General features: G+C 42.4%; 2 protein-coding genes and 1 long non-coding RNA gene across 9 annotated transcripts in view; 2 read left to right on the top strand and 1 right to left on the bottom strand.

Moving 5' to 3' along the window:
• LOC123372795 overlaps window positions 1–14,513 on the top strand; it is a 50,664-nt gene extending 36,151 nt beyond the window's left edge. Inside the window, exon 3 of the long non-coding RNA XR_006580450.1 lies at window positions 14,449–14,513. This is a non-coding gene — a long non-coding RNA (uncharacterized LOC123372795). The remainder of the gene's footprint in view (window positions 1–14,448) is intronic.
• PTCD2 (pentatricopeptide repeat domain 2) overlaps window positions 1–21,069 on the bottom strand; it is a 32,988-nt gene extending 11,919 nt beyond the window's left edge. Inside the window, exons 1-7 of one of the 2 annotated variants that reach the window (XM_045021271.1) lie at window positions 20,864–21,069; window positions 14,743–14,835; window positions 11,720–11,849; window positions 10,977–11,094; window positions 7,604–7,682; window positions 6,252–6,343; window positions 2,797–2,910 (exon numbers count right to left, since the gene is read on the bottom strand). In XM_045021271.1, the coding sequence (XP_044877206.1) occupies window positions 2,797–2,910; window positions 6,252–6,343; window positions 7,604–7,682; window positions 10,977–11,094; window positions 11,720–11,849; window positions 14,743–14,835; window positions 20,864–20,996 (759 nt within the window). In that variant the 5' untranslated portion in view covers window positions 20,997–21,069. Of the gene's footprint in view, window positions 1–2,796; window positions 2,911–6,251; window positions 6,344–7,603; window positions 7,683–10,976; window positions 11,095–11,719; window positions 11,850–14,742; window positions 14,836–20,173; window positions 20,281–20,863 lie in introns of those variants that run through there. The other variant, XM_045021272.1, reaches the window with a different exon arrangement.
• Window positions 20,961–26,946, top strand: part of MRPS27 (mitochondrial ribosomal protein S27) — a 121,389-nt gene continuing 115,403 nt past the window's right edge. For 4 of the 6 annotated variants that reach the window (XM_045021270.1, XM_045021265.1, XM_045021264.1 and 1 more), the window contains exons 1-2: window positions 21,138–21,280; window positions 26,775–26,852. In XM_045021270.1, the coding sequence (XP_044877205.1) occupies window positions 21,202–21,280; window positions 26,775–26,852 (157 nt within the window). In that variant the 5' untranslated portion in view covers window positions 21,138–21,201. The other 2 variants (XM_045021266.1, XM_045021268.1) reach the window with 2 other exon arrangements.

Raw genomic sequence — 26,946 nt, forward strand, 5'->3', positions numbered from 1 at the left:
CTGCACATGCTCAGCCTATGGTTGAACTGCTCCTTACTGCTATCCAGGCTGCCTGTGTATGGCTTCATGAGCCATGGGAGCAAGGGGCAGGCTGGGTCCAAGGATAGCTATTGGCATTTCAACATCACCAACGGTAATTTTCTGGTCTGGGAAGAAAGTTTCTTCTTGCAGCTTTCTGAAGAGACCGGAGTTCCTAAAGATACGCGTGTGATGTACCTTTCTCAACCATCCCACGTTGATGTCGGTGAAATGGCCCCTGTGATCCACTAGCGCTTGCAACACCATTGAGAAGTACCCCTTGCGGTTTATGTACTCTTTGGCAAGGTGGTTTGGTGCCAAGATAGGGATATGCATTCCATCTGTCACCCACCACAGTTAGGGAACCCCATCACAGCAAAGCCATCCTCTTATGTCCTGCACGTTTCCCGGAGTCACTACCCTTCTTAGCAAAAGTGAATTGATTGCCCTGGCTACGTGGATCACAGCAGCCCCCACGGTAAATTTACCCACTCCAAACTGATTCCCAACTGACCGGTAGCAATCTGGTGTTGCAAGCTTCCACAGGGCTATCACTAGTCACTTCTCAACTGTCAGAGCAGGTCTCATTTTGGTATTTCTCTGCTTCGGGGCTGGGGAAAGCAATTTGCAAAGTTCCATGAAGGTGGCCTTACGCATTCAAAAGTTATGCAGCCACTGCTCCTCATCCCATACCTGCATCACAATGCAGTCCCACCAGTCTGTGCTTGTTTCCATGGCCCAGAAGCGGTGTTCCACTGTGTCAAGAAGTCTGGCTGCCGCTGCCAGAATGTGCAAATCGCTCTGTTCCATGGCTTCCAGCGCAGCTATTTGCATGGCATCACATTCTTCCATGCGGCTGCTCCTGGGTAAGCTCTGCAAATACTGCAGGACGATGCACGAGGTGTTTGTGACGCTCACAGTAACAGCGTACAGCTGAGCGGGGTCCATGCTTGATATCTATAGTGTCTGCACAAGTAACCCAACTTAGGCACGAAAATGATTGTTTGCCATTGCTTTCAGGGAGGGAGATAGGAGCCAAGTGCATCATGGGAGGCTGATGATATGTACCCAAAACACTTAACGAAATTTTTTTTGTCTCATCAGGCATTGGGAGCCTAACCCAGAATTCCAATCGGCAGTATCAACTGTGGGATAGCTGCCCACAGTGCATCACTCCATTGAATCAATGCTACCCATGACAGTGGGGATGCGCTCCGCTGACCGAATGTGCATAGTGGGGACATACACTGTCAATTTTGTAAAATCGGAGGCTACAGGTCAACTTTAATAATTTCGACCTAATTTCATAGTGTAGACAAGCCGTATGGTAGCATCTTGAGCCTTTAGACTTTAAGTCCCCAGTCTGAAGGGTGTGTAGCTTGGAGACAATAAGACTCTCACCTCCTTAAATACCTTGCTGAACTAGCGGGAAACTGTTCAGCGCTTTTACATTGTGGACATAGCCAGGCACATGTTACGGTTCTATTATACGGCAGCACTACATGTGTGATCAAATCACTATATACGCTTCTTAAGCACATAATGAGACATGATGTCATAGTCCCCATATCTTCAGGAATATACAGGTACATCCAAGGGTGCTGTTCCATTTGTAAAACAGGAATTTAAAATATTTTAGTGAGCAAAATAAAGGCATTATGAATACAAAAGAATGAGACTCCATATTTGTATATGAAATGAGATTTTGGTTTTAACCTAATGGCTGTGGAAAGAAGTCGACATCACAAGAACCACCACCACCACCGATACTAATAAAGTACACTTGTTGATATTATTATACTATGCTCATAGAGATGCACCAGGGGGGCCAAGGATTGAATGAGCATGGAGACTGAATATTTAAATACCACTTTACACATTCAAATCACTATACACACATCAACTAATTGGTCCTTAGAACACTCTGGTGAGGTAGAAAGTATCATTCTCATTTTACACATGGGGAAGTGACACAGAGGGTTAATGAATTGCTTAAGATTGCGTAACCATCTAGTGTCAGAACTTGGATTAGAACTCAGAATTTTCCCATTCCTCTGCTCAGTCTTCCAGATTATGCTGCCTCAGAAACCTGAAGATGGTCCCTTCTGTGTCAGGTTTGGAGCATGCTCTCAGCGCAGTGTAAAGATATTTGCACTGCCTCTGTATGTGGTGTTCCTATTTTGTGGTATTCTGTTTCAGTTTCAAAAGCTGTTAGTAGGCAACTAATTTACAGCAGCCTTTGTATTTATGTTACTATTTCCCTGGGTATTTAGTTATTACCAAAGAGCTTTGTTAACTTTTTCATTGATTCATCTAGTCTGACCTGCCATGTAACAAGGGCTATAGAACTTATCCAAAATATTCCCTAGAGCATAACTTAACTTACAGTTCTTTCTCTTTCTCTGACCCCCTCCCCCCCACTCATACCAAGGAAGTTATGAGTTAAGCCATCATTAACAACCTCACCAACATGTTCAGGGCAGGGTCCACGTTTACGTCTTTGGCCTCTGGGCACTACTGTTGTTAGCAGCCATCTCAATTCACACTGTGTTGGGATTTTGCATTAATAGGGCTAAATAACTGTGCACTGGACTGAATATGTATTCTAGAATTTCCAAATTCCCACACATTTTAAATGGCAGTTATATTATTCGCTTTTTGTCAAAGGCCTAATCACAGTGGTAGACAGACACACCTTTTTCTTTTCCTTCTGCTTGCTACCACATTGCACAGAAAGTCAACAGAATCAAAGACTAAATAAAAATAAAACCCCAGTACCTGTTTCAGAGCAAATGCTACAGCAAAGCAGTATGCTCGTCTTGACATGTTCTCTCCTTTTAACTGAGCCTCTTCAAGTAACTTTGTGCAGATTTTGCAAGACTCTGGACTGTTCTGTGTAGACATTTAAATCCACATTGTCATTATCAATTTAGAGAAGCAGCAAACGTTTCACATGATTTCAGAATTTTATTTGCTGATTTATTGCATGTAAAAATAAATATATCATAAGACTAATAAGACAAACATCTTTTCAAATGGTCATCACACCTGAACCAAACTACACTATGCTACAGAACAAATTCTGTGCAGCAATTCCTGAGAAGGACAGCACCAAAGGTATAATCAAGGGGAGGTAGGATTGTGGGAGCAAAGGTGACTTTAAACCACCTTTGCATTGCCCTGATTGTGGGCTGCTCGCTAAAACGGCCCCATGAACCATTGTGCTTAGCACTATAGACACTTCCCCTCCCACCTCCAGCATGCCTCCTAAACAAATTGACTTTTCATCATTACATTGCTTTGTGAGCTGCATTGGATTTCAAAGGAAATCCATATGCTTTCTAGATAGCATTAATCTAAGAGAAGACTGTACCCAGGAACTTGAGAATTCATTTGTTTCCATAAGGATTATTACAGAATACATTTTGAAAGGTAGTTTGGTAGGAGGAATTCTAATATAGCTTAGATTTTTGCTAATTCTTCAGTATGGATACCTTGCATTATTTCTTGGAAATAAATAATCACATAGATGTTCCACTAATGCCTTAAACATGCACTCTGTTAGGGCCAGCTGCTACAAAGACTTACACACATACACTTAACTTTATGCACACAAGCAGTCCCATTGAAGTCAGCAGGATCAGGGTCTTACTGTGCGGATCGATGTGCCAAATGCACTCATTGATATTACATCACTATTTTTAATGGGATCATATAATAAAGTGTGATGAGTTTGTCTATGTATTTTCTGCTTAGTTAATCACCTTTAATTTTTTTTCTAATACTTGTTCCTGCTTTCTGTTGCCACGGCTTCAAGAATTACACCTGCAATGTACCCGCTGACTGTGTTATGATTAGTGTCTTTCAGTGTTTAAGGCTGTTTTATTATTGTGAGAGTCAGTCTTCACTACTATTAATGACCCTTCATGTGTTATTTTATTTACAATTTTATTTAAAAGTATGTTTTTGGATACTTATTCCAATGATTAGCAGACAGACTTATTATCTAAAGGTTTTGTTCTCCTAAGAGAGGTACTGCCCTTCATGGCAGCAGCAGAAAAAACCACCTGCTGAAGTCAGCTGATAGCCATCCCTTACAATGATTTGAAATATTCAGTTGTCTGACCTTAAAAACACTTCTGTGCAAAGATTAAACAATAATTCCATGAGCAATAATCCCATCTTTAAATCCTATACATCTCTCTGAGCAGGCTCCTGGTATTGCTATTCAAAATAAATCTATACAGCTATAATTACATATTACTATTACTTATAGTAGCATCATAATTTTACATCCGAAGACAGTCAACTTTAGAGTGTTTCTCCTTGTAAGAGTGTGCTTATTGCTTTCCTAAGGCTTCCTATATTGCAATATTAACAATAATATTTTGCACTTCTATAGAGCTTCTGTAATATACTTTCCCCAAGCCATCATTTTAGTATGTACCACTTTAAGAGATGGGTGGCAGAACCAATGAAAGACTAAAATTTCAAATAATCTCCTTTCAATCGTCTTTAGTGCATAAAAGGCTATCCTGGCATATCCCCTTATCAAAGGCACCTTGTCTTGAATGAAATGGGAAATGTATTACTGCTGTTAAATTTTAACTGGGTGATTGTTTGAAACCACTGCTCAGCTCACCCTCCTTTAGCAGCTATGTTCAATAAGTGAGGACGGGCCAGGTTCTCCTAAAAGCATGACTAGGGTCAAAAGCAGTAGAAACCAAGCACTTCCACTGAACCTTTGCAGGATGCTACATACTTTTGTGTGCAATGAAACCAAATTCTTCTGCAGCTCTCTGCAGCAGACTATACAAGGATATTAATCAGAATTTTAGGGGTATGAACAGCAGAGGTCCATGATCCTCTAGCACAAAATTACATATGTTGATCTGTTGGGGGAGGAGTGTCGAAGCAGTGGACTGTATGTGCTGCTGATACTCCTCACAACTTGTTGCATGCCAGCTACTGCAGGTAGGGGCTAAGGATGCCTTAGAGATGCTGGACTGGTAGGAGTGAAGATCAAAGCCCTTTAACAGGGGGTTGCTCCTTGGGCCATGATCTGGCCCTATATTATTACTCTTATTACAGTAGATACCTGATAGCAATCTCTATAATTTAGATAACAAAATAGTTTGATTATAACCCAAGTTTTTACATGCTCATAACTTCCCAAATATTAACTTTCTACATTTAAATTATTAGGTCTGGGCTTCCAATCTGCCTGCAGGCAGAGGGACCCACCCTTTTTACATAGTGGACAATCTCCTCTCTCATTCTTGAGCACTTTCCACCTCCCATTCTATAGGCCATCAGATAACGTCACCATGTGACCAGCCAGCTCTCCATGGACCACCTGAAGGTGCTCCTCAGGCCACTGGAGTTTGAGAATGATTGACTGTAAAACTCACTACCATGATATAGTGTTTTAGGCCAACTCTTTTTCTTTAGTGAAAATAAAAAATATCTCCTACATTTAGCTGAAAAATTCTGGGAACTGAGTTTACCATGGAGTCATTATTTTGGAGCCAGTGGCTGTATTCCCAATGAGGATGATGGAAAATTGTAAGTATGGATTTCCTACAGAGCTATAACTAAAGGAGGAAATCTTTTCTAGGGTGGCACAAATAGCAGAAAAAAATATTGTGTTAATATCCTTAACATTTCATTTTTGCAGAACTGGGTTCAAATTTAGATAAACAGAGATCATAAGTGACACCAATTTGGGTGCCCCAGTCTAGTCCCTAGATAATGTTTGCCTATAATGCAAAATTAGTGAATGATTTGAGCATACACTGACATTTCTGCAAGGAGCAGATATTCCAGGAAATAACAAGTGCTGAATGCCAAGTTTGGAGTGTATTATAATAGCAGAACTGCCACTGAATGAGGCAGGAGTCCTGTGGAAAAAATAGTATGTAATCATATGATTATAGACTGTATCATAAAATATGCGCACAAGGGGGATGAATTACAGTTGCACAGGAAATCTTAATTCTGGCATTTCCTAATTTATGAGTGCTCAATTTTGCAAACTTAACATTTTTTTTGATGTGTGCAATATATATTGTACACTTGACAAAGAAGCAATCTATGATTGACTTAGGTTTCCAACTGAAGTGTTTGCAGCAGATGAGAAACAACGGCAGGGTATCAAATAGAAATTTTAAAGATAAATCTAATTAAAATAAAATACCACAAAACTTCTTCATGGAAATAATGAAACGTTTTACCAGTTTGTAGCATATTGCAAATGCAAGTAAATAGGTATCTTTGATGAATTTTATATGTTGTTTTTTCATTTCTCCCAGCACTTCCAAGGCACCTGCCAAAAAACAGATATTCATCCTGTAGTTAAGTATTTCACTAATTGGGGCTCTTACACTTAATGCATAACCCATCTACTACCGAAAAAACAAGATTACAGTATATGAACCCCAAAAAATATACATTTAAAATAATGTTGCAGATTAAGAACTATTAATCTAAAAAGAATTTACATATAAATGATACATTTTCAGAAAACCTTGCATCAGTGCCAGGTAGAGATAGCTGTTACTTTAAAAAAAAAAAAGAGATGTGATGAATATTTGATTTAGATTCAATTTGTATGAAAATCCTGTCTTATTGTCAAATCTATATTCATACAAATGTGATTCTCAAATTATATGCCTCCTTATCATCCTCCCAGATCCCAATAGACACCAGGCAGTAGCCATTTACAAATATGGCCAAACTCCCTTCACTAATCCCGTACAGAATTCCCACAAGCTCCCAGCTACTTCTCTTCATGCTGGCCCTGTATACAGTCTCTAATATGCTCATTTCCAGGTTAGCTTGCCTTCCTGACCTACTGACCCTGACAATATTGAAATCAGGTTTGCCAAATGCCAGGACATTGTGCTAGATATTCTTCAAATTAAAAAAAAGGGGGGGGGGGTTTGTCTCAACCTTACTTTACATTGTGCTTTAGATTTTCATGTCAGAAAAACCTTTCTAGGCCACATGAGACAGCTTCCCAGGTCTTCATAAAGGGTGAGATTGTGGTTTTAAGACAATGGCAGTGATGTGGGGAAGACACTCTGATTGTACGTGTTTTCAGATCAAACAAACAGAGCCTCTCAACAATTTTCTTACAAACATATTTTTCCCACATGCTCTAACACCCACAAAAATGCCTGAATAAATTTTCTTCAACCTTCCCCATACCACAAACAAAACAGTGTAGGGGGAAAAAGCATGAGACATTTCAGTCTAAAGGACATTTTTAGAGAAGTTAAGCCCCTGGAAAATAGGAGTCTAAAACAAAAGGCTCTTGCCTCAACCATAATTGTACAGTATTGCTAATGGGAGGCTAGAGTGCTGCTGCAAGTACTTAATAAGTACACATTATGGAGCCCTTCAAATGCTGTTGCATACTGTTGTGCTGCTTTCAAATCCAAGAGTGATCACATATGGCTCAGCTAGCCAAAAGAAGCATACTGTTCAGTGTTATTTATAGCTTTAAAATAGATTCATGGTTATATTGAAGACGTGTACCTTGCTCAAAATGCATTTGCTTTGACATATTTATTTTAGTACTTACTTTCGTAATGACCTTTTTTAAACAACATATCCATCAAAATATTGAATGATGTGCTATCAGAGAAGAAGCCGTGCAGAGTCTGGTGAAGAAACGTATAAACAGAGCCAGTTTTAAACAAAATTGCTATTAGGCCCTTCCTTACCACATACAGCATGTCCTCCAGCTGTGAACTGGCCATGTCCCCATAAGTGATACATTTGGCTCTCAAAGTTCTCCTTGTGTCCCCCAGTGGAGTAATCTTTAATTTTTCATTGAACTTTAGATCATATTGTGTCATTGATTTTTGAAGAACTTCCCACTGAGTTCTACTTCAAAAAAGATTGATGGCAGGATATGCCCTTTAAGTTAGTACAAACAGAACTGACTGGGCATGGGCTACTTTGAAAGCTTAACAGTTACAAATCCAGGTTTGTGTTTTCCTATAGCTGAACACTGATTAATGATGTCTTTGAGGGAAAAAATGCCAGCACCATCAAACTGAAGGAGGTTTTTTTGCTGAACACAGAACAAAAGTGGTGAGCTGATCAGGACTAAGGCTATAATTACCAAGGGCAGAGAATTCAATGAGAGAGCGCCTTAGAATGAAAAATTAGCGTATTTTCCCTCACTGAAATTATACTGAACATGGAGCATTCAGGGAAATGAATGTGTGAGAGACAACACAATGCTAGAGGTATATTCAGTCTGAATTTCTATCCACAGAGGCTGCACTAGTGACAGCTGAATGTTACTGTGGAGAATGAAGGGGTTACACGTAAGGCTACGACTTTGGTGGGGAGATCAGTGTTTCTGATAATCATGAATCTGAATAAAGTCCGCGATCGTCGCAGCAACAGCTCCTTTCCCTTCTGAGAGTTGTGACCTGGCCCACATGGTCGCAGGGCCACTCAGGTTTGGTGTGTCCGCCACTCTGCAGATGGTGACAGAGGGGCGGAGACATCAAACCTGAGTGGTATTGCGACCCATGGACTAGGTCACAATGACAATCCAATTCAGCCCTTCCTTCCTCCATATACAGAGGGATGGACAAGCCACACCTAGTGGCACTGTGTCCAAGTGAGCCAAGTACCAATGCCTGGAGCAGGGAGCCAGGCCCAGCCCTACACAATAGGAGCCGCTGCTGTGGGGTGAGTCCAAGGCAGGCTTCCTCTCCAGCCCCCCTTTTTCCTCAGGGTCTTCCCTCCTCACCGAGATGGGCTCACTCTCCAACCTCTCCCATAGGCCCCCCTGCTTTTCCCCTTTCCGTGAGATGGCCTTGTTTTCACACACCTCTGCCATCACATTTTTTAAAATTTCTGTGAAAAAAATTGTAGCCTTAATTACATGTAGTTTTTTATTTTTATAAATATGGCATGTCCCTCTGGTTATCTGTTCCACATTAACCTGCTTGACTGCCAGAAGTTAAATCAAAGGAGGTTGTTAAGCGAGAAACCAGCAGGAAAGACATGGCAGTGATGAAGATAAGACTCCTTGGAGAAACAATGGGGTACCTGTGGATTGGGAATAGCCCTTGCCTGGCTCCAGATAGTCTGGAAAGGTATATAAACCTAGGATCAAGCTGTTCCAAAAACGTAGGGTATGTCTTTACAGTACAGTCAGCTTGAGTGTTACACCCTAATTGGACTCCCATCTACATACACAAATCTCTAGCTTGAGTTAAGTGGTGCTTTAGGCTTGAGCTAGCTGGTCTGTCAGGGTATGCCTACCAGCCCAAGTAGACAGACATTCCTTAGTTTCACTTACGCTCACATCTTAAAAATAGCAGCATGGATGTTATGGCATGTGTGGCAGCAAAGGCTAACCACCCTGAGCTCAGACCCAGGTGGTCTGGTGGGTCTGAGCTCAGGTGGTTGGCCCATGCTGCCTGACACCCATGCTATAATGTCCACACTGCTATCTTTACCACCCTAGCTTGAGCGAGATTCAAGGTTGCTTGGGTAGGCTAGCCAGTGCACTTTTGCTGTGTAGACATACCCTGAGGCTGACACCCAGACTGACGGAGACATACACAGGGACTGTAGCAAGCAAGCTGGCTCTCTCAACCCACAGATGGGAATAAGTCAGACCCACCTGAGCTATGAATAGGGAGGTTAAGCTTATGTAAGGGAATATATTCAACTCTTTGTTGTGTTGACCCTTTGCCTAAATGCTGTGTTCTCTTTGGCAATTAAATGCTACTTTGTTTTGAAGATGCTGTTTTTGAGTCACTTTAATCAGCTGGCACTGGTGCCTGGAGAAAAAGGGGCTTACAGGTGCCAAACTTGGTTGGGCCTGTTGGATTAACATGGTTGGGTAAACAGGTGTGCTACAGTCTCAAGACTCAATCTAGGAGTAGTTGGATCACATGGTTCCACCGAGAGTGAGGTGCAGGAAGCCAGGCCTGTCACCTGAGGGGTGCACTTGAGAAAGACACAAAGGTATTTAAGATATGGCTGGCCCGGTAACCGTGACAGCTGCCTTCCATGATCTAATACCATTCATCAGTTCTGCAAGAACTCAGGGCCTTTCTTACATAGGCCCCAATTCAAAGAGATTTATTTAAAGACATCCCTGAATAAGCATGCGAGCAGCCTCAGTGATTTCAAGGGATTTTTTACATGCTTACAGCTAGGCATGTGATCAACCATGTTACTAAATTAATGCCTGATCCAAATCCCAGTGAAGTCGAAGAGAGTCTTTCCATCAACTTCAGTGGGCTTTGGAACAGGCTGATAATATCCTCTCTCTACATCTCCCCTGTAATAGGTAGCATGTATATAGGATTTTATATCTTCAAAATGCTGTCCAAAAACTATTCTTTATAATTGTAAAGCATTAAGGGACTGGTTTTCAGAGGTGCTGAGCACACACAGCTCTCGTAAGCTTCAAGAGTTGCTGCAAATGCTCAACATCTCTAAATCTGGGCCTAATCTTCTATACAAAAAACTCAGAATCACCAATGTCCAAAGATGATGTTAGAGAACAACAAACGATGCATCAGTGAAATACGTTTACCAATATTAGGTGAGTTCGGTAGATTGAAGAACTACTTCTATTCAATGCATTTTATAGAGAATGTTGTAATTATTCTGAAATCCAGCTAACCTCCCAATTACAATGGAAATGCTAGTTTGGTTCAATGTTTTCAATTATTGTTCCTAATAGAGAAAAGCAGAGACTGGAAAGTCAGCACTGGCTAATCAGCCCACACACCTCTGCATCTTAGAAAATAACTTCCCATTATTTCTACAAATCTTCCACTTTACTATAACTTTGAGCTCACAGGAGGTCAGGACATGCAACATATTACTAACCAAAATTAGAATTGAAATGGAAAATAATTTTTAAAAAAATTATATATATATATATATATATATATATAAAGGGAAGATACCTGATCTTTGATGAGTTCTATTGCAGGTACTTCAAGGTCCAGCTCATAACACAGCCTCATAAAAAGGGGTCCAAATTTAAACTCACCAAAGGCCACATTTCTGTTCTCTGTATGGTACCTGATTAGAAAAGATTTTTAAAATGTAAATACATCAGGAGTGGAAAATTGCAACTAATTATGACTTTCAAGAGGCAATGAAATCTGCATATGAAATGGCTTAGGCATGTATACAGTCAATGGTATTTAGAACAACAGTGAGATCATTGCATGGCTGGAGCTGACAATGTTCTTTCCAATTAGTAAATAATGAAGTGAACAGTAATAATAATAATGTCATCTCTTCTGTTGCCCACAAATTAATCTCTATTAGTTTAGCAATAGAGTGGGCCTATATATCGCTACAGCATTTATTTGTATTGGGTTTTGTTGCATTATTTTTTTAGTACACATGCTACTTGTAAAATGTGTTGGATTGACAGTCCTAAATACTCTAGTCCTCTATTTACAAAGCAAAAGCAGTACAGGCAGTAGCAAGGCTATTTTCATGCCAACATGCTTCCATCTTTTTCTGCAGGGCAACATCTAGGTGTGAGTGGCTTTTTCACTCTCCATAACCATTTTTCCTTTTACTGAGCTCAGCGTTTCATAGTTGCTAGAAAGATACATTACAAATAAAATTACCATAAATGAAAAATACAAGGAAACAGAGAAAACAATTTGCTTTGGATTTTTTTCTAAATTACCTGTAAATAACATTTTTAGCTATTTCCACATCGTCTGGTGTCTGGCACAAATGCAGCAATGTTTTTAACTCATCTTTGAGGATTATTCCATTTTTCTTCAATTTTTCTTCAATATTTCTAAAATATGAATCTGAAAGTAAACAAATTGTTGCAGTAGTCTATTGGACACAGCTCCTTCAGTCAGTATACTATATTCTGTACCAGAAGTATGACAATTTCATAGGCTACATCTACACTACAGCACCGCTGCAGCTAGGATAGGGATAGCTCAGTGGTTTGACCATTGGCCTGCTAAACTCAGGGTTGTGAGTTCAATACTTGAAGGAGCCACTTAGGGATCTGGGGCAAAAGTCAGTACTTGGCTCTGCTAGTGAAGGCAGGGAGCTGGACTCGATGACCTTTCGGGGTCCCTTCCAGTTCTAGGAGATAGGTATAACTCTCTCTCACTGCTTGTGGTGGAGATACTCTCAGGAGACAGCTCTCCCATAGGCTTAATAACTCCTGCCCCTGCAAGAGGTGATAGCTATGTTGGTGGGAGAAGCTCTCCTGCTGACAGAGTGCTATCTACACTGGCACTTAGGTCGATATAATCCACACCCCTGAGCGATGTAAGTTATACCAAAGTAATCTGTAGTGTAGACAAGGTCATAGTGTTAAAAGGATTTCCTCAGTAATAGGCATAATACTGCCCACAAAGAAATACATATCTGGGGTTTTCCTTGAAAATCTGAATGTCTGAAAGAGAGGGGGACTCAGCAAGTTTAAAAAGGGCTTCAAATCTAAAGTTTTTCTAGACTCTTCTGCACCGTGTACTGTATGGGATATAAAAGTAAAAACCCCAAGAGCTTTGACACTCTTCTTTCTTTCTTCCCATCCCAGTTGTAGACTCAAACAGGCATGGGACTACACCAATCACCAGATAACAGTATTGGCCTGGGGGATTCATAGTCCTAGATAAGTGAAAGAAGCAAGGAGAAGAGATGTCTCATGCTCTTCTAAAGCTAGAACAGAAATGCACAGGCTATAACCATAGGATCTTGGTAAAAAAAAGTAATTACGTCTCTTGGTCTTTCAAATGCTATGGTGGGTGCAGGAAATAAGAACACACCCAACATATGCACCATAAACTAGGGATTTGACATATTATAGATCCATTAGTTCCCAGGGGATAATATAATTCAGCTAAGTAGACAAACAAGGTGAAGTATGACCTGAATCCCTATAAAGCTTAGTTCCTACATTTAGCAACAGTGCCTGACCCACATTAATAAGTTCAATATATATCTTATGAATCTTATTCCACATCCTCTGCATACTGAAATTCCACCACTATAGCAGGGATCTTATGAGTGAACCAAGCAGTGGAAATGGAAGAGAGCCCTTTTAAACATAAAAAACAGACATCTACTTTTAACAGATCTGTGCAAATCAATACTACTAGTATTGTAATTATTAGTCCACCAATCCGTTGCTTTCCTTGTGGCGAAGGCCTGATCAACTGTGGGACTACTAGTCCAAATTTGCGCAACCCAAAGTAAACATCACAGAGTGTAAAACCACATTCTAGGGAGAATTCATCTGAAAAACGCTATTACATCAGACACAAAACAAGCATTTGATGTTTTAAGAAGCACTATTTTTTCAACATTAAAAGCTTTTAAGAATTGCCATGTTGCCTAATATTTTTAAAGAATACTGTTTAAATAATGGTATATCTATACAAAGTACCAGAAAAATGAATAAGTATGAAGAAACTTATTATGCTATTTTGAAAGAAAGCAAATTTCCACAGCAGAACTGTGATTATGTTAGGCTTGGCAAGCCAGTCAACTGACTGCTCAAATAATGTCATTTGACACCTATTTATTTGACCGAAGTCAAATGTTGCCAAATATTCCAGCAAGAATGGCCTAATGTAGGTGGGAGCCTACGTTTTTAACTGCATCCTGGTACCATTCTTTCATTTTTTACAACTTCATTTCATTGCATTTTGCAATTTTCTGAGTTAAAATAACTGTTAAGTAACTTGTTTTTTGTAATTAGTCATAATTATCTACCTAAGGCTAAGCCTATTGGGGACCGTAAATTTTACTTTTTTTTTTTGGTTAGTGTTCTAATAAATCACTGCTTTAAAATATATGATCAATGTATGACCGGTCAATTGACTGATTCTTTTTAGGATCGGTCAAATGGCCAACCACAGATTATGTCTCACCTGCATTGCTTTTTCTCTCCCCCAGGGCGCTAATGTGACACAGTTTCATGCCATTCATCCCATGTTTAAATTATGAGTATCTCACTCTTACCCTATATATACTGCCAATTAAATTTTTTAACACTTGTTTCTATCTTTTATCTCAGGAAATAACTCTCAGCTCCCACTCTGTCCCCCCCAAAGATTGGGTTTTACATCTTCACAGAACATCGTTCCCCCATCCCCTCAACAACAAACCTCATTTTGTTCTTTGGGATAATTCTTGCATTTGTGAGAGTAAAAAGTTATCAACAGAAACAAAATCTGTGTATACTCAGACAGCTTCATGAAGATAAGTCCTGCATAACCTTTATGAACTCCTCATAAAGCAGATTTATGTTTCATTAAATAAAGGGAGAAGGAACCTCTAGATTTTCCCTAATGGGACTTTATCTATTAACAATAACAATCCAAGACTTCACTCCACACTCATTTTGGAGATCCTGAACTCATCTTTCGTATTTTTAATTTACAGGTGTCACTGGAATCAGAGGAGATACAAGATGAGAGGTTGAGAGAAAGGAAATAGCTGAATAGCACAAAATTGCTAATTTACAAAGTGGATTAAGAATTATTGGCATAACCCTCTTCTGGATACCTAAGCATTTACTAAATTTTGTACTAAGTTTCCCTGTAGAAGAAAACAGTTACCTGTTCTAAAAAGTTATAAAGTTGCACTGTGGTTTGGCGGCCTTGACTGGAACAAACAGAAATATTAAATGCTAATTTTAATATTGATGATATTGTTCAATAAAAAAAATACTTGTACCTCTATTGCCATAAATTTGATGTTCAGTTGCTATCTTCTTCTGCTGAAATTCTTGCAATCGTATAATATCATCTGTTAGCAGATATCGCTTTGCTAAAAATGGGGAGGAAGGAAGGGGAAGATTCAGCATAATATTAGATTTACTGTTTGACAACACTGAAGTCTGCATTTAGGAATTACTGCTATTATTTACCATGCAATCCGGGACCACAAGAAGATTTAGGGCCTGGTTTTCAGAAGTGCTGGGCACCTGCAGCTTCATCAATGGAAGCTGTGGGTGTTCAGTGCCTTTAAAAACCAGGCTCTTAAAGTGCATCATAGTTAAAATGTGACCGTAAATATGGCACCTTCTTTCTCAACTGTGAGTCTCTGAGTCATAGTTGCTTACTTTACTGACAAAATAAGTATTTACTCCTACAGCTTTGCAGGGCAAATACAGACAAGGAGGAGTGAGCATTAGAATAGTTTTGCTTCATGCGTAATTAAAATAAACTGCAAAAAAAATAATTAAAATTGAGATGTGTGTTTCCCCATTAACCAATCAGTGAGAGCAGTCACAGCAGAAAGGAGGAAAAAAGCTCCCTTTTGTGAAATCCTCTTAGTATTACTCCTTTCTGGCTTTCTCAAGAGATCCCAGAATGCATCATTCTATGACAGGACAAATAGTGGCTGTGAAGAGATTTTGATATTTGTGCTGTCATAGAAAGATGCATTCTGGGATCTCTTGAGTAAGCCAGGAAGTACCAAAAGAATTTCATAAAAGGAGGGAAAAATTGGAAGATGAGCATGTATTATATGCATCACAATAGCACCCAAACTTCCCAATCAAGTTTGGAGCTCTGTTCAAATACATAGGAAGACATGGTTCCTGCCCCAAAGAGTTTACAATCTCAAGACTTTGATGCTGAACTCAATTTTTTTTTATCTCATCTTTGTCAGCTAAGTTCTGTTTGCAAAATCTTTACCATCACAGACATCTCCTAGAGAATATTCTTCATCCTAGAATATTAAGGGAATTAGCGAGTGATATTGCTAGCCCGTTAGCGATGATTTTTAATAAATCTCTAAATTCGGGGATTGTACCGTTTGACTGGAGATTAGCTAATGTAGTTCCTATATTCAAGAAGGGGAAAAAAGGTGACCCGGGCAACTACAGGCCTGTTAGTTTAACATCTGTAGTATGCAAAGTCATGGAAAAAATTTTAAAAGAGAGAGTGGTTACGGAACAGGAGGCCGATGGCAACTGGGATAGTTTACAGCATGGATTTACGAAAGGTAGATCGTGCCAAACCAACCTGATCTCCTTCTTTGAGAAAGTAACAGATTTTTTAGACAAGGGAAATGCAGTGGATCTAATATATCTGGATTTCAGTAAGGCGTTTGATACGGTACCGCATGAGGAATTACTGGTTAAATTGGAAAAGATGGGGATTGAAATGAAAATCCAGAGGTGGATAAGGAGCTGGTTAAAGGGGAGACTGCAGAGGGTAGTATTGAAGGGGGAACTGTTGGGTTGGAGGGGGGTTACCAGTGGAGTTCCTCAAGGTTCGGTTTTGGGTCCGATTTTATTCAATCTATTTATTGCTGACCTGGGAACCAAGAGTAGGAGTGGGCTGATAAAGTTTGCGGACGACACCAAGTTGGGAGGTATTGCCAATTCGGAAAAGGATCGGGATATCCTCCAGGGAGATTTGGATGACCTTGTAAACTGGAGTATTAGTAACAGGATGAAATTCAATAGTGAGAAGTGTAAGGTTATGCATTTAGGGATGACTAACAAGAATTTTAGTTATAAGCTAGGGACGCACCAGTTGCAAGTAACGGAGGAGGAGAAAGACCTAGGAGTCCTGGTTGATCGTAGGATGACTATGAGCAGGCAATGTGATGTGGCCGTTAAAAAAGCAAATGCGGTCTTGGGATGCATTAGGCGAGGTATTTCTAGTAGGGATAAGGAGGTGCTAGTCCCGTTATATAAGGTGTTGGTGAGACCTCATCTGGAGTACTGTGTGCAGTTTTGGTCTCCCATGTTTAAGAAGGATGAATTCAAACTGGAACAGGTACAAAGAAGGGCCACTAGAATGGTCCGAGGAATGGAAGGCCTGTCGTATGAAAGGAGACTTGAGGAGCTCGGTTTGTTTTCCCTAACCAAAAGAAGGATAAGAGCAGATATGATTGCACTCTTTAAATATATCAGAGGGATAAATACCAGGGAAGGAGAGGAATTATTTCAGCTCAGTGCTAATGTGGACACGAGGACAAACGGATATAAATTGTCAGTCAGGAAATTTAGGCTTGAAATTAGACGAAGGTTTCTAACTATCAGGGGAGTGCAATACTGGAACAGCCTACCGAGGGAAACAGTGGGGGCGAAGGACCTCCATGACTTTAAGATTAAGCTAGATAAGTTTATGGAGGAGATGGTATGATAGGATACCGGGCTTAGTCAATAGGTTAATTAAGTGCCACACTGGTAAATAGTACAATGGGTCAATGATATGATATTCTTAACCTTTTTCCAGAGGGTATGGCTGGAGAGTCTTGCCCGCATGCTCGGGGTTCAGCTGACCGCCATATTTGGGGTCGGGAAGGAATTTTCCTCCAGGGTAGATTGGCTGTGGCCCTGAAGGTTTTTCGCCTTCCTCCGAAGCATGGGGCAGGGGTCGCTTGCTAAAGGAGTGGGGGGATCGGCTTATGTGGCCTGCATCTTGCAGGAGGTCAGACTAGATGATCATATTGGTCCCTTCTGATCTTGAATTCTATGATTCTATCTCTTCAGTAACAGAAACTTTTTGCAACAAAGCAATTTTAACAGGGTTTACACTGATACAATCCACTCTTTTAGGTTGCTTATGGAATCATTCTAATCCTTTTTGTGTGTTGGCTTAATCATAAGTTAGGGGAATACAAAAAGGAAATAAGTAGCCTAACTAATGGAGCAGCTCATATCGAGCAGGAAAAAAGGATGATTTTATTTATACATACACACAAACCAAAAATTCTAAGGAACCAAAAAAAAATTAAGAAAATCCTAAGATTTCTATTTACATAAAAAAATAAAGGCCCATCTATACATATTAAAATATACACCAATGCAAAAAATCCTAACATGGTTGAAATAAATACATCTCATTTCTTTCAAGTGTGTCTTGTCTTATGGTAACCTGTTATAACTGGGTGACTAAATGACACAATTCATCTGTTACCACTGAACTAGAATGTTGAAAATTGGTATATTCATTCCTCCTCCCATCCCTGAAATGTGCCATTTCTAACATATCTCATCAAGAGATCATCAGTTTAATAACTTACAACACATTCTTTATTTTGAGGTAGTCTTATTAATAAGGCTAAGATTTTGTCACAGATATTTTTAGTAAAAGTCACGGACCGGTCACGGGCTTCCATGAATTTTTCTTTATTGCCCGTGACCGATGTTTTCAGAAGAATGTGGCGCGCACCAACAATTACTCACATACAGGGCCGGCTCCAGGCACCAGTGGAGCAAGCACATGCCTGGGGCAGCACATGCTACGGGGCGGCATTCTGTCCATTCTGCAGAGTCAGAGCGTTTTTTTTGTTTGTTTTTTGGGTTTTTTTGGCGCCAGTTCTGGGCAGTGCAGAGAGAAGCCGGAGAGAAGCCGGGAGGACAGAGAACACTGGCGCCCGCAGCCTGCAGCCCAGGAGTTCTCTGTTCCCGGCAGGCGCAGGACCGCGGCTTCTCTCCAGCTTAAGCCACAGCCCCGCGCCTGCCAGGGACAGAGAACACCGGCGCCTGCAGCCCTGGAGTTCTCTGTCCCCAGCAGGAGTGGGGCTGCGGCTTCTCTCTCCTGCTGGGCACTAGCCGGGCATACATAAATGCCCCGGCGGGCGCCATGGCACCCGTGGGCACCACGTTGGGGACCACTGGGATATATCTTGACTGCAGAGTTAACTGAGGGTGATGAGCACTTTCATCGGCCTCACCTAGGTGTGAGTGGCCACATTGCAAAGCTATACTCGAGAGTGTCCATGGTGCATGTATTACTAGAACTTCTGAGGGGCTCATATCATGGCTGTTAGTGCTAAAGTAAACTGAGCTGCTTTATAGTTCTTTCCAAGTAAACTGCAGAACTTGTCTGTCCTTCTGAGCATCTGGGGCTAATTGTGGGAAAGAACTGGAGGACTATCAGCACTCAAGCTTGCATCCACACTGCAAAATGGGTGGGTTACCAGCCCAAGAGTAAACATCATTCAGGCTTTAGCATATATCTCAGTAACAGTAAGAGCTCAAGTTAACGCTGCAGTGAAAACAAACCTTTAGTTGTCTAAAACCAGTTGTCTACATTACAAAGTTTTCTCAGCATAGCTATATCTGTGTGTGTGTGTGCGCACAAACCACATCCCCTAACTGACACGATTATGCTGACAAAACCCCCAGCAGAGACACAGCTATGTTGATATAAAAGTGCTTCTGTTGGCATAGCTAACACTATTCAGGAAGCTGCTGTTACTATGCCTATAGAAAAATTAATTGGTATAAACTGCATCTACACCAATATAGCTATATCAGCAAAGCACTGATAGTGTAGACAAAGCTTCAGTATCAGGTTTGGAATATCTAGGCTCTCTGGAAGTACATCCCAGCAAGGCAGACATCCCTTCAACCTTCTAAGGCAGATAAACTGGGTATCATACAGGGTAGACATTCGGTAGCCACTGAATCAGCGCTGGGACAGAGTGTCTGTGTATGGGACAGAATAGTTTTATCTGGGTTGAATTCAATTCTTTGTCTTCTGAAGTATTCTATAGCCTTAATTTTGTAACTTATACAGTAGAAAATTGAAAAGAAACTTTAGAGGGTAAAAGTAAGTATTGGACTGATTACTTAGCACTGTACATTGTGGGATCATGGACATTCCACTCACTAAGAAAAGCAGCTCTGTGATGAAACCTGCTTTTGTTGAAGTGGCCTTTCATTGTTCAGAAGCTTCCATAAAAGGAAAGCCCATAGAGGAATTCCCATTTCTAAAAGGATAGGACAATAATAAATGGAAGGCCATTCCCAGTTAAGGCACCTCCAACATCACAAGTTGTAGGTAAGGAAAGGAACAAGGATGTAGTTACACAGGCTGTTCTGTTGCTCTTAAATGCTAGAAGCACTGAAACAGAAATACAGCTTTTCTTGGGCAGATTCCCTTTTCTTTATTTCCACGAAACTGAACACGGCACATCTCAGGTTAGGGCATTTGGAAAATTGGTCAAAATAACTAACTACTTGGTGTCAACAAGCAGAGGCAACGGGCGTTTGGGCAAGGGCCCTTTTCTCCCTGGGAAATTTTTATATTAAAAAAAATAAAAAGTTAAAGCACTTTTCAAGGCCAGTAGGCGTAATCTTATATTTACAGATTGGTAAAGTGAGCCACAGAGATGAAGTGATCTGCATACTACTCACCCAGGGATCCAGTTGCAGAACTGGAAACAGAACCCATATTTCCCACCACGTCCCTAACCTACCCAGTGGCATTAGAACAATTTTTACAGTGGAGGATGCTGAAAGCCATTGAACAAAACTATAAACCCTGTATATGATGGAAACAACTTCAAGTCAGGGGGTGCTACAGCACCCCAGCACTCCTAGCTCCAGCATCACAGACTAGGAATCCCTATTTCGGGCTGAGGCCCCATGTGGCCGAGGAAGGATACCACGCTCCCCTCCGGACAGCACAGCTAGACGCTGAGCGCTGTTAGCTGCTAACACAAGGGGCTCTCTAGCCCCCTGAACCGCTGGGGGCAGGGCGGGCGGGCAGACAGCCAGCTCCGACAGCCCCACTCCCACCGGCGGAACCTAACCCCAAAAACAACGTGTGCACATGCTACGAAGCAGCCGCTGACAGGCCAAGGGGCCGCTCCACACCAGCCCAGCAGTGAACAGACGGAGCTCAGCAGGGACCACACATCCCAGCAGCCCCAGCACCACTTAGCCGAGTCCACTAAATCCAAGACGCTGCAGTGCATGCTGGGAAGCGTAGTCCTCCTGGGCCGTGACGCCGTCGCTGGAGTACGCAGCCGGCAGCCTCTATAGCCCACGGGACACCCCAACCCCCACTCATCTCCCGAGCCTAGGCCGGGCGCCCGCGAGTACCTCCGTGCGGGCAGCTCCAGCAGTCGAGCGCCGCGGCAGCTGAGCGCAGCATGGAACGTTTGATTGTCTCCCGCAGGATTCGATTGGAACCTCCGGCTACCGCGGCGGCCATTCTGTCCTCGGAACGTACCATCTGCGCCCAGAGGCAGGCGGGCGGGCGGGCAAGAGGCCACCTGTAAATGGAATTCACCCCGCCCCCCCGCTTGCTAGTACCGGTGTCCCTCCAGGGGCAGGGAGGGGCGCGAGTCCTCAGTAGCTAAATAGCCAGGTCAGCGGAGCACTGTCCCTGTAGCTGCTCGCGTCTCCCCTCTCCGCCTCAGGCGTTGGTACATTCCGAGATGGCGGCCCCCATGCTCCGGCGAGCCGTGCTCTTCTGGGGCAGGGCTGGGGGTGCGAGAGTGTCTCGCGCCGCGCCAGGTGGGTGACGGTCCGGAGCGCGTGGCCGGGGCACCCTGCAGGCTCCACCTGCCCTGGGGCTCGTTGCGGGGTGCGGACTCCCGGGGGAATCAGGCTGTTGGGCACCGCTTGGTCCCATCGCCTCCCGCGCGCCCCGGGGTAGGAGCAGCCCCCCTCGGGGCGCTGAGCCAGACGGGCCCGAGCTCGCCGCCCGCGCGCGGCTTCTCTATGGCCCAGGCGCCATAGGCCAATGCAGGAGAGCTGGGATCTGCTCCTGGCTCCGTAGAGCACTGCTGGGGCGACCTGTAAAATGGGGATAATCATGCCCCTCCCCGCCAGTGTAAAGTGCTCTGGGAGCTCTGCGTGCAAAGAACGAGTCGGAGCTGAATGTCCTGTGCCTCCTGGCTACTGCTCCTAGAATAAAGGGGTTACTGACGCCAGTGCCCGTGCTAGCCCCCTGGGGGCGCTAAGCAGAATTTTTTTTTGGGGGGGGGGGGCTACAGTACATACTGATCATTAATAGGGAGCCTTCTTGTACTGCTCAGGGCCTTAAGCAATTGTTGAATCTGCTTATTCCTAGCACCAGCTCTGACTACAGCTTGAGAATGTAGACCTACATTTATTACACATTCACCATACTATCATCTACCCAATCACCTGCTTTTCAGGCTAACATGAACTAGCACCCTGCTGTTATGTTGGGACTGGGATAAACACTTAACAAAAATTATCCATCCAGCAACAAAAGTTAGAGAGGTCAGGTGGGTGAGATAATATTGCCTCGCCATCTTGTCTCTCTAATAGCCAGGAACTAACTTGGCTATAACACCACCATGTACACCAGTGGTCACCAACCTGTCAATCATGATTGACTGGGCAATTGTGATCTCCAGGGGTGTAGCATGGCTTCCTCTAAGGCTGACTCCCTGCCTAACCAGACACATGCCACTCTCGGAAGTGGCCAGCATGGCCCTCCGTGTGCTGCTCCTGCCTGCAAACACTGCTCCCGCAGTTCCCATGGGCCGGGAGAACTGCGGGAGCGGTGCTTGCAGAGAGGGGTAGGGTGCAGAGCCACGGGGGGGCTGCAGGGGCATGTTGGCCCATTCTGGGAGCAGCATAGGCCCCCTCTCAGAGCCAGCACCCCAAATCTTCTCCTGCATCCCAGCCCTGAGCCCCCTCCTAGAACCAGCACCCCATACACCCTTCTGTACCTTGTACCCCCTCCTGCACCCCAACACTCTGGACCCTCCTCCCAGAACCAGCATTGTGATATTGCACTCTGTGTTTTATGGAAATATGCTTATGAGTGTGAATATGATGTAACTGGAATATGCTTTATGCAAAAGGTCTCTTGTAAGATATCATAACAAAAGTTATAAAGTACTGAATATATTCCTTCTATTTGTATGCATGTATCATTCTTGTATCTGAAGCTAGACATATGAAGTATAACTCTGAGGTCCTGTTGTAATTATGTAAAGTGTGGGCCCTTAATGGTGGTTTAGAATCTTGCTGGCTCCTAGTGGCTAGGACAATTGGTTGTAAATGGTTTATTTACCTGCAAGCCTTCCTCTGTATGGTGGGCCAACCTAGGAAGAATGGAGACTAGGGGCTAGTCTACACTGGCAGCGCTTTAACATGGCTTGTGTAGTCATGGCAGAGCGTTGGGAGAAAACTCTCCCAGCGCTCAAAAAAACCCACCTCCATGAGAGATGTAGGTACCAGCACTGGTGCTTTACAGCACTGAAACTTGCTGCACTCAAGGGGGTGTTTCACACCCCGAGCAAGAAAGTTGCATTGCTATAAATTGCCAATGTAGACAAGCCCTGTGAGGGGGGGGGGGTGTCTTACAGTGACATGTGACCATGTCACATGCTACTGGAATCCATCTTAATGCTTATACTTTTCCATTGGTGAGGCAGGGGTGGGGACAAGCACAGACAAAGAATTTCTGCTTGTGCCAAAGCTATAAAAGGTGGTGGAGCAGGACAAAAGGGGCTGCCAGTCATGAGAAAACCCCAGCTTACCACCTGAGATGTCTGCTAGATCTAACAAAGACTGTACTGGGGAAAGGATTGGGCCCAGACTAGGAAGGGGTCTAGTTTGTGGAAAAAAGCTTATTAGAACATCTTTGAGGGTGAGATATTACCTGTAATCAGTTTCTTAATGCATTAGGCTTAGACTTGTTAGTTTGTTTTATTTTGCTTTTGTGACTTACTTTGTCCTGGCTATTATTACTTGAAACCACTTAAATCCTACTTTTTATACTTAATAAAAATCACTTGTATTTATTAATAAACCCAGAGGAAGTGATTAATGCCTGGGGAAGCAGACAGCTGTGCATCTCTATCAGTGATATAGAGGGTGAACAATTTACAAATTTACCCTGTATAAGCCTTATACAGAGTAAAACGGATTTATTTGGCGTTTGGATCTTACTGGGAGCTGCGTGTCTGGGTGCTGGAGACAGGTAACTTGCTGAGTTGTTTTTAGTTAGTCTGCAGCTTTTGAGGGCATGGCCCAGACCCTGGATCTGTGTTGCAGCAGGTTATCATGTCTGGGTCAACAAGGCAGGGTTCTAAAGTCCCAAGCTGGCAGGAAAAATGGGCTCAGAGGTAATTTCAGCACATCAGGTGGCAGTCCCAAGGGAATCTCTGTGACTGCACCACCCTGAGCCCCCTCTCAGAGCCAGCACCCCAAGCCCCCTCCTGCACCGCATCCCTGAGCCCCCTCCTGGAACCAGAACCCCATTCCCCTTTCTGCACTCCAAACCTGCTCCTGCACCCCAAGCTCTGACCCCCTCCCAGAGCCAGCACCTGTACCTCTTCCTGTGCCCCAACACACTGCCCCAGCCTGGAGCCTCCTCCTGCACCCAAACTCCCTCCCAGAGGTTGCACCCCTCACCCCCTCTTGCACCCCTCACCTCCTGCCCCAGGCTCAGCCCAGAGCACCCTCCCACACTGTGAACCCCTCAGCCCCAGTCCAGAGCCTGCACCCCCTCCTGAATTGCAACATCCTGCCCCAGCCTGGTGAAAGTGAGTGAGGGTGGAGGAGAGCAAGCGTTGGAGAGATGGAATGAAGTGAGAGGGGAAGAGGTGGGGTAGATCCTAGGTTGCCCTTAGATTCCTAAAGTGATCTTGGGCATAAAAAGGTTAGAGACTACTGACCTACAGCAACCCAACTTAACAATTTTTTTATTAAATTGTGTTTTTACAAAAGCAAAATTTTGGGCAAAATTGAACCAGAGTTCCCCTTAAAACCCTGTACATAAAACTCCTCTGCTAGTGGAGTTTGTTGGGTGAGTTTACAATTTCACTAATTTGAGATCTCTCCTTGTTGCTTCATAGTAGGTCAGTGTCCATGTCACAAAAATCACCTTTTCATTTGGAACTAACTGGTATCCTTGTGACAAAAGTGAAGTAGCATGGAGACTGAACTACCCTCAGTTAGGGTTGAAGCGCTAAAGGTAGCACAAAAGTAGGATTGGCAATTCCATGATCCCCCCTAAAGATAACCTTGTGACCCCCTCGCCCCCCCCCCCACAATTCCTTTTGCATAATGTCCCAGCGTTATGGTGTCTATATGTGTTCTGTGGAGACATCACATTTCAGCCTCTAGGGCTGGCATTCTTAACCACCTCTAACTATGCACACAGACACAAAGGGGAAGTTGTTCTAAAATGTCTAATTAAAATTATTAGTTTAACACACCTACCACTTGTATTGAAGAATGGAGGATATTAAATGCTTCTTGTGATTTGAAACCTTTTTGTACAGCTGAATACATACAATAATGTATTTTGACCACAGGACTCCAGGCCACCAGATCTTTTGACACACATTTGCAAAGAAATGCAGAACTGGACATCTTTAGAAAGAAGGATGGTGAAGTGAAAGAGGTTCATTTTCTAGCTTCCAACTATAGCAGGAAAATAACTAAGAGTAAAATGAAAAATGATAACTTTAAATTTCATGAGGTTTGTTAGTGCTTTCAGATGAGGACTTGAAAACAGGTGCTATTTAGTATGTGGAACCATAATACACCTCTACCCCAATATAACGTGACCTGATATAACACGAATTTGGATATAATGCGGTAAAGCAGTGCTCCTGGTGGTGTGGGGCTGCGCACTCTGGCCGATGAAAGCAAGTTCAATATAACACGGTTTCACCTATAACATGGTAAGATATTTTGGCTCCCGAGGGCAGTGTTATATCGGGGTAGAGGTGTAGTAATTTGTACTTACAATATATATTTCATCCAAGTCTTTCAAAGCATTTTACGTCCATATCTGAACCTCTTTCCCCTTCAGCAACACATGACATGCTGCCTGTTGCACCTCTCATGTATTCCTTTGCACAATGGTGTTCCCTGTCCTCCAGGACAGCACTTGCCATTGTCTTCCAGAAGTTATGAACAGTCTTGCTCATGTTTCACAGGGCTGCCAGTGTCCCTCAAATAGATCTTGGAGAATAACCTTTATGTGGCTTATTGGCAATTTAAAAAAGAAAATCCTTGAGTTGGTTCTAAAATGAAAACTTTAGACAAATAAAATGTTTTGTTCAACCCCCAATGGATTTTTTTAAAACTTTTTCTGACACTAAACTTTTCCTTTAAATTTTGAGCTTTAACACTTTTTAATTTGTTGAATAAAATTGAAATGACATTTAAAACCCAAAATCATTTCAAACCGAAAAATTGTAACATTGTTTGGAAAATATTGAAACAATGTTTTGAGTTTCAGATTTATTTTCTGAAACAAACAATTTGGGGAAACTGACATCAGTTTGCAAACTGACACTAAGTTGTGTTATTGAATCTGCTTTTTTTTTTTTTTGCCAAAAAGGTTTCATTTGAAAAATTGAAGCCCTAATCACAAATGTGCATGAACAGAGAAGTATGGGGAGCAAAGTACATGTTTGATGCCATGTGGGTTTGTACTTCTTGCTTTGGTTCATGAATGTTTCCTGGCCTTAAGCTTTTATTAGAGGTGTAGAGAAAAGAAGAAGGGTGTGAACAATAAATGTTTTAATGCACCAAAGCTTTCTCCCAAATGCTAAAATCAAGTTAAGTGTTGTGGAAGTTAATTTCATGTTGCAGGGGACTATAGAGGCTTCTAGGAAAAAGAAAGTGACCATGACAATGTCTTGTCTTACTATGAATCATAGAATATCAGGGTTGGAAGGGACCTTAGGAGGTCATCTAGTCCAACCCCCTGCTCAAACAGGACCAATCCCCAGACAGATTTTTGCCCTGATCCCTAAGTGGCCCCCTCAAGGATTGACCTCACAACCCCAGGTTTAGCAGGCCAATGCTCAAACCACTGAAATCCTTTTCCCCCCCATGCATGGTTTGAATGCATATATGATGAATTAACTGCTTGAAATATGGAGTGCTCACAAAACAGTTAGTTAATTCAGTGAATGGAAAATATAAACGTTTGTTCTAATAAAATGTTTGTTTAGTTAAACTGACATCTTTAAGTGATCTTTGACACTGATTTTTTTTAAATTAGGCAGAAGATCTATTCTTTCTGCAGCTTACGTGGACAGTTCAAAATGGGAAGAAAGAGAAAAAGAGGTGCACAGCTTGGGTAAGGAAAGAGTTTTTACATTTACTCATCTTGACTAACTGAAAAACCTAAAATCATTATGGAACAGTTAATACCATTACTCACATTTTGTAGA

Source organism: Mauremys mutica, chromosome 6 (genome assembly GCF_020497125.1).
Source record: "Mauremys mutica isolate MM-2020 ecotype Southern chromosome 6, ASM2049712v1, whole genome shotgun sequence".
Classification (NCBI taxonomy): Eukaryota; Metazoa; Chordata; order Testudines; family Geoemydidae; genus Mauremys; species Mauremys mutica.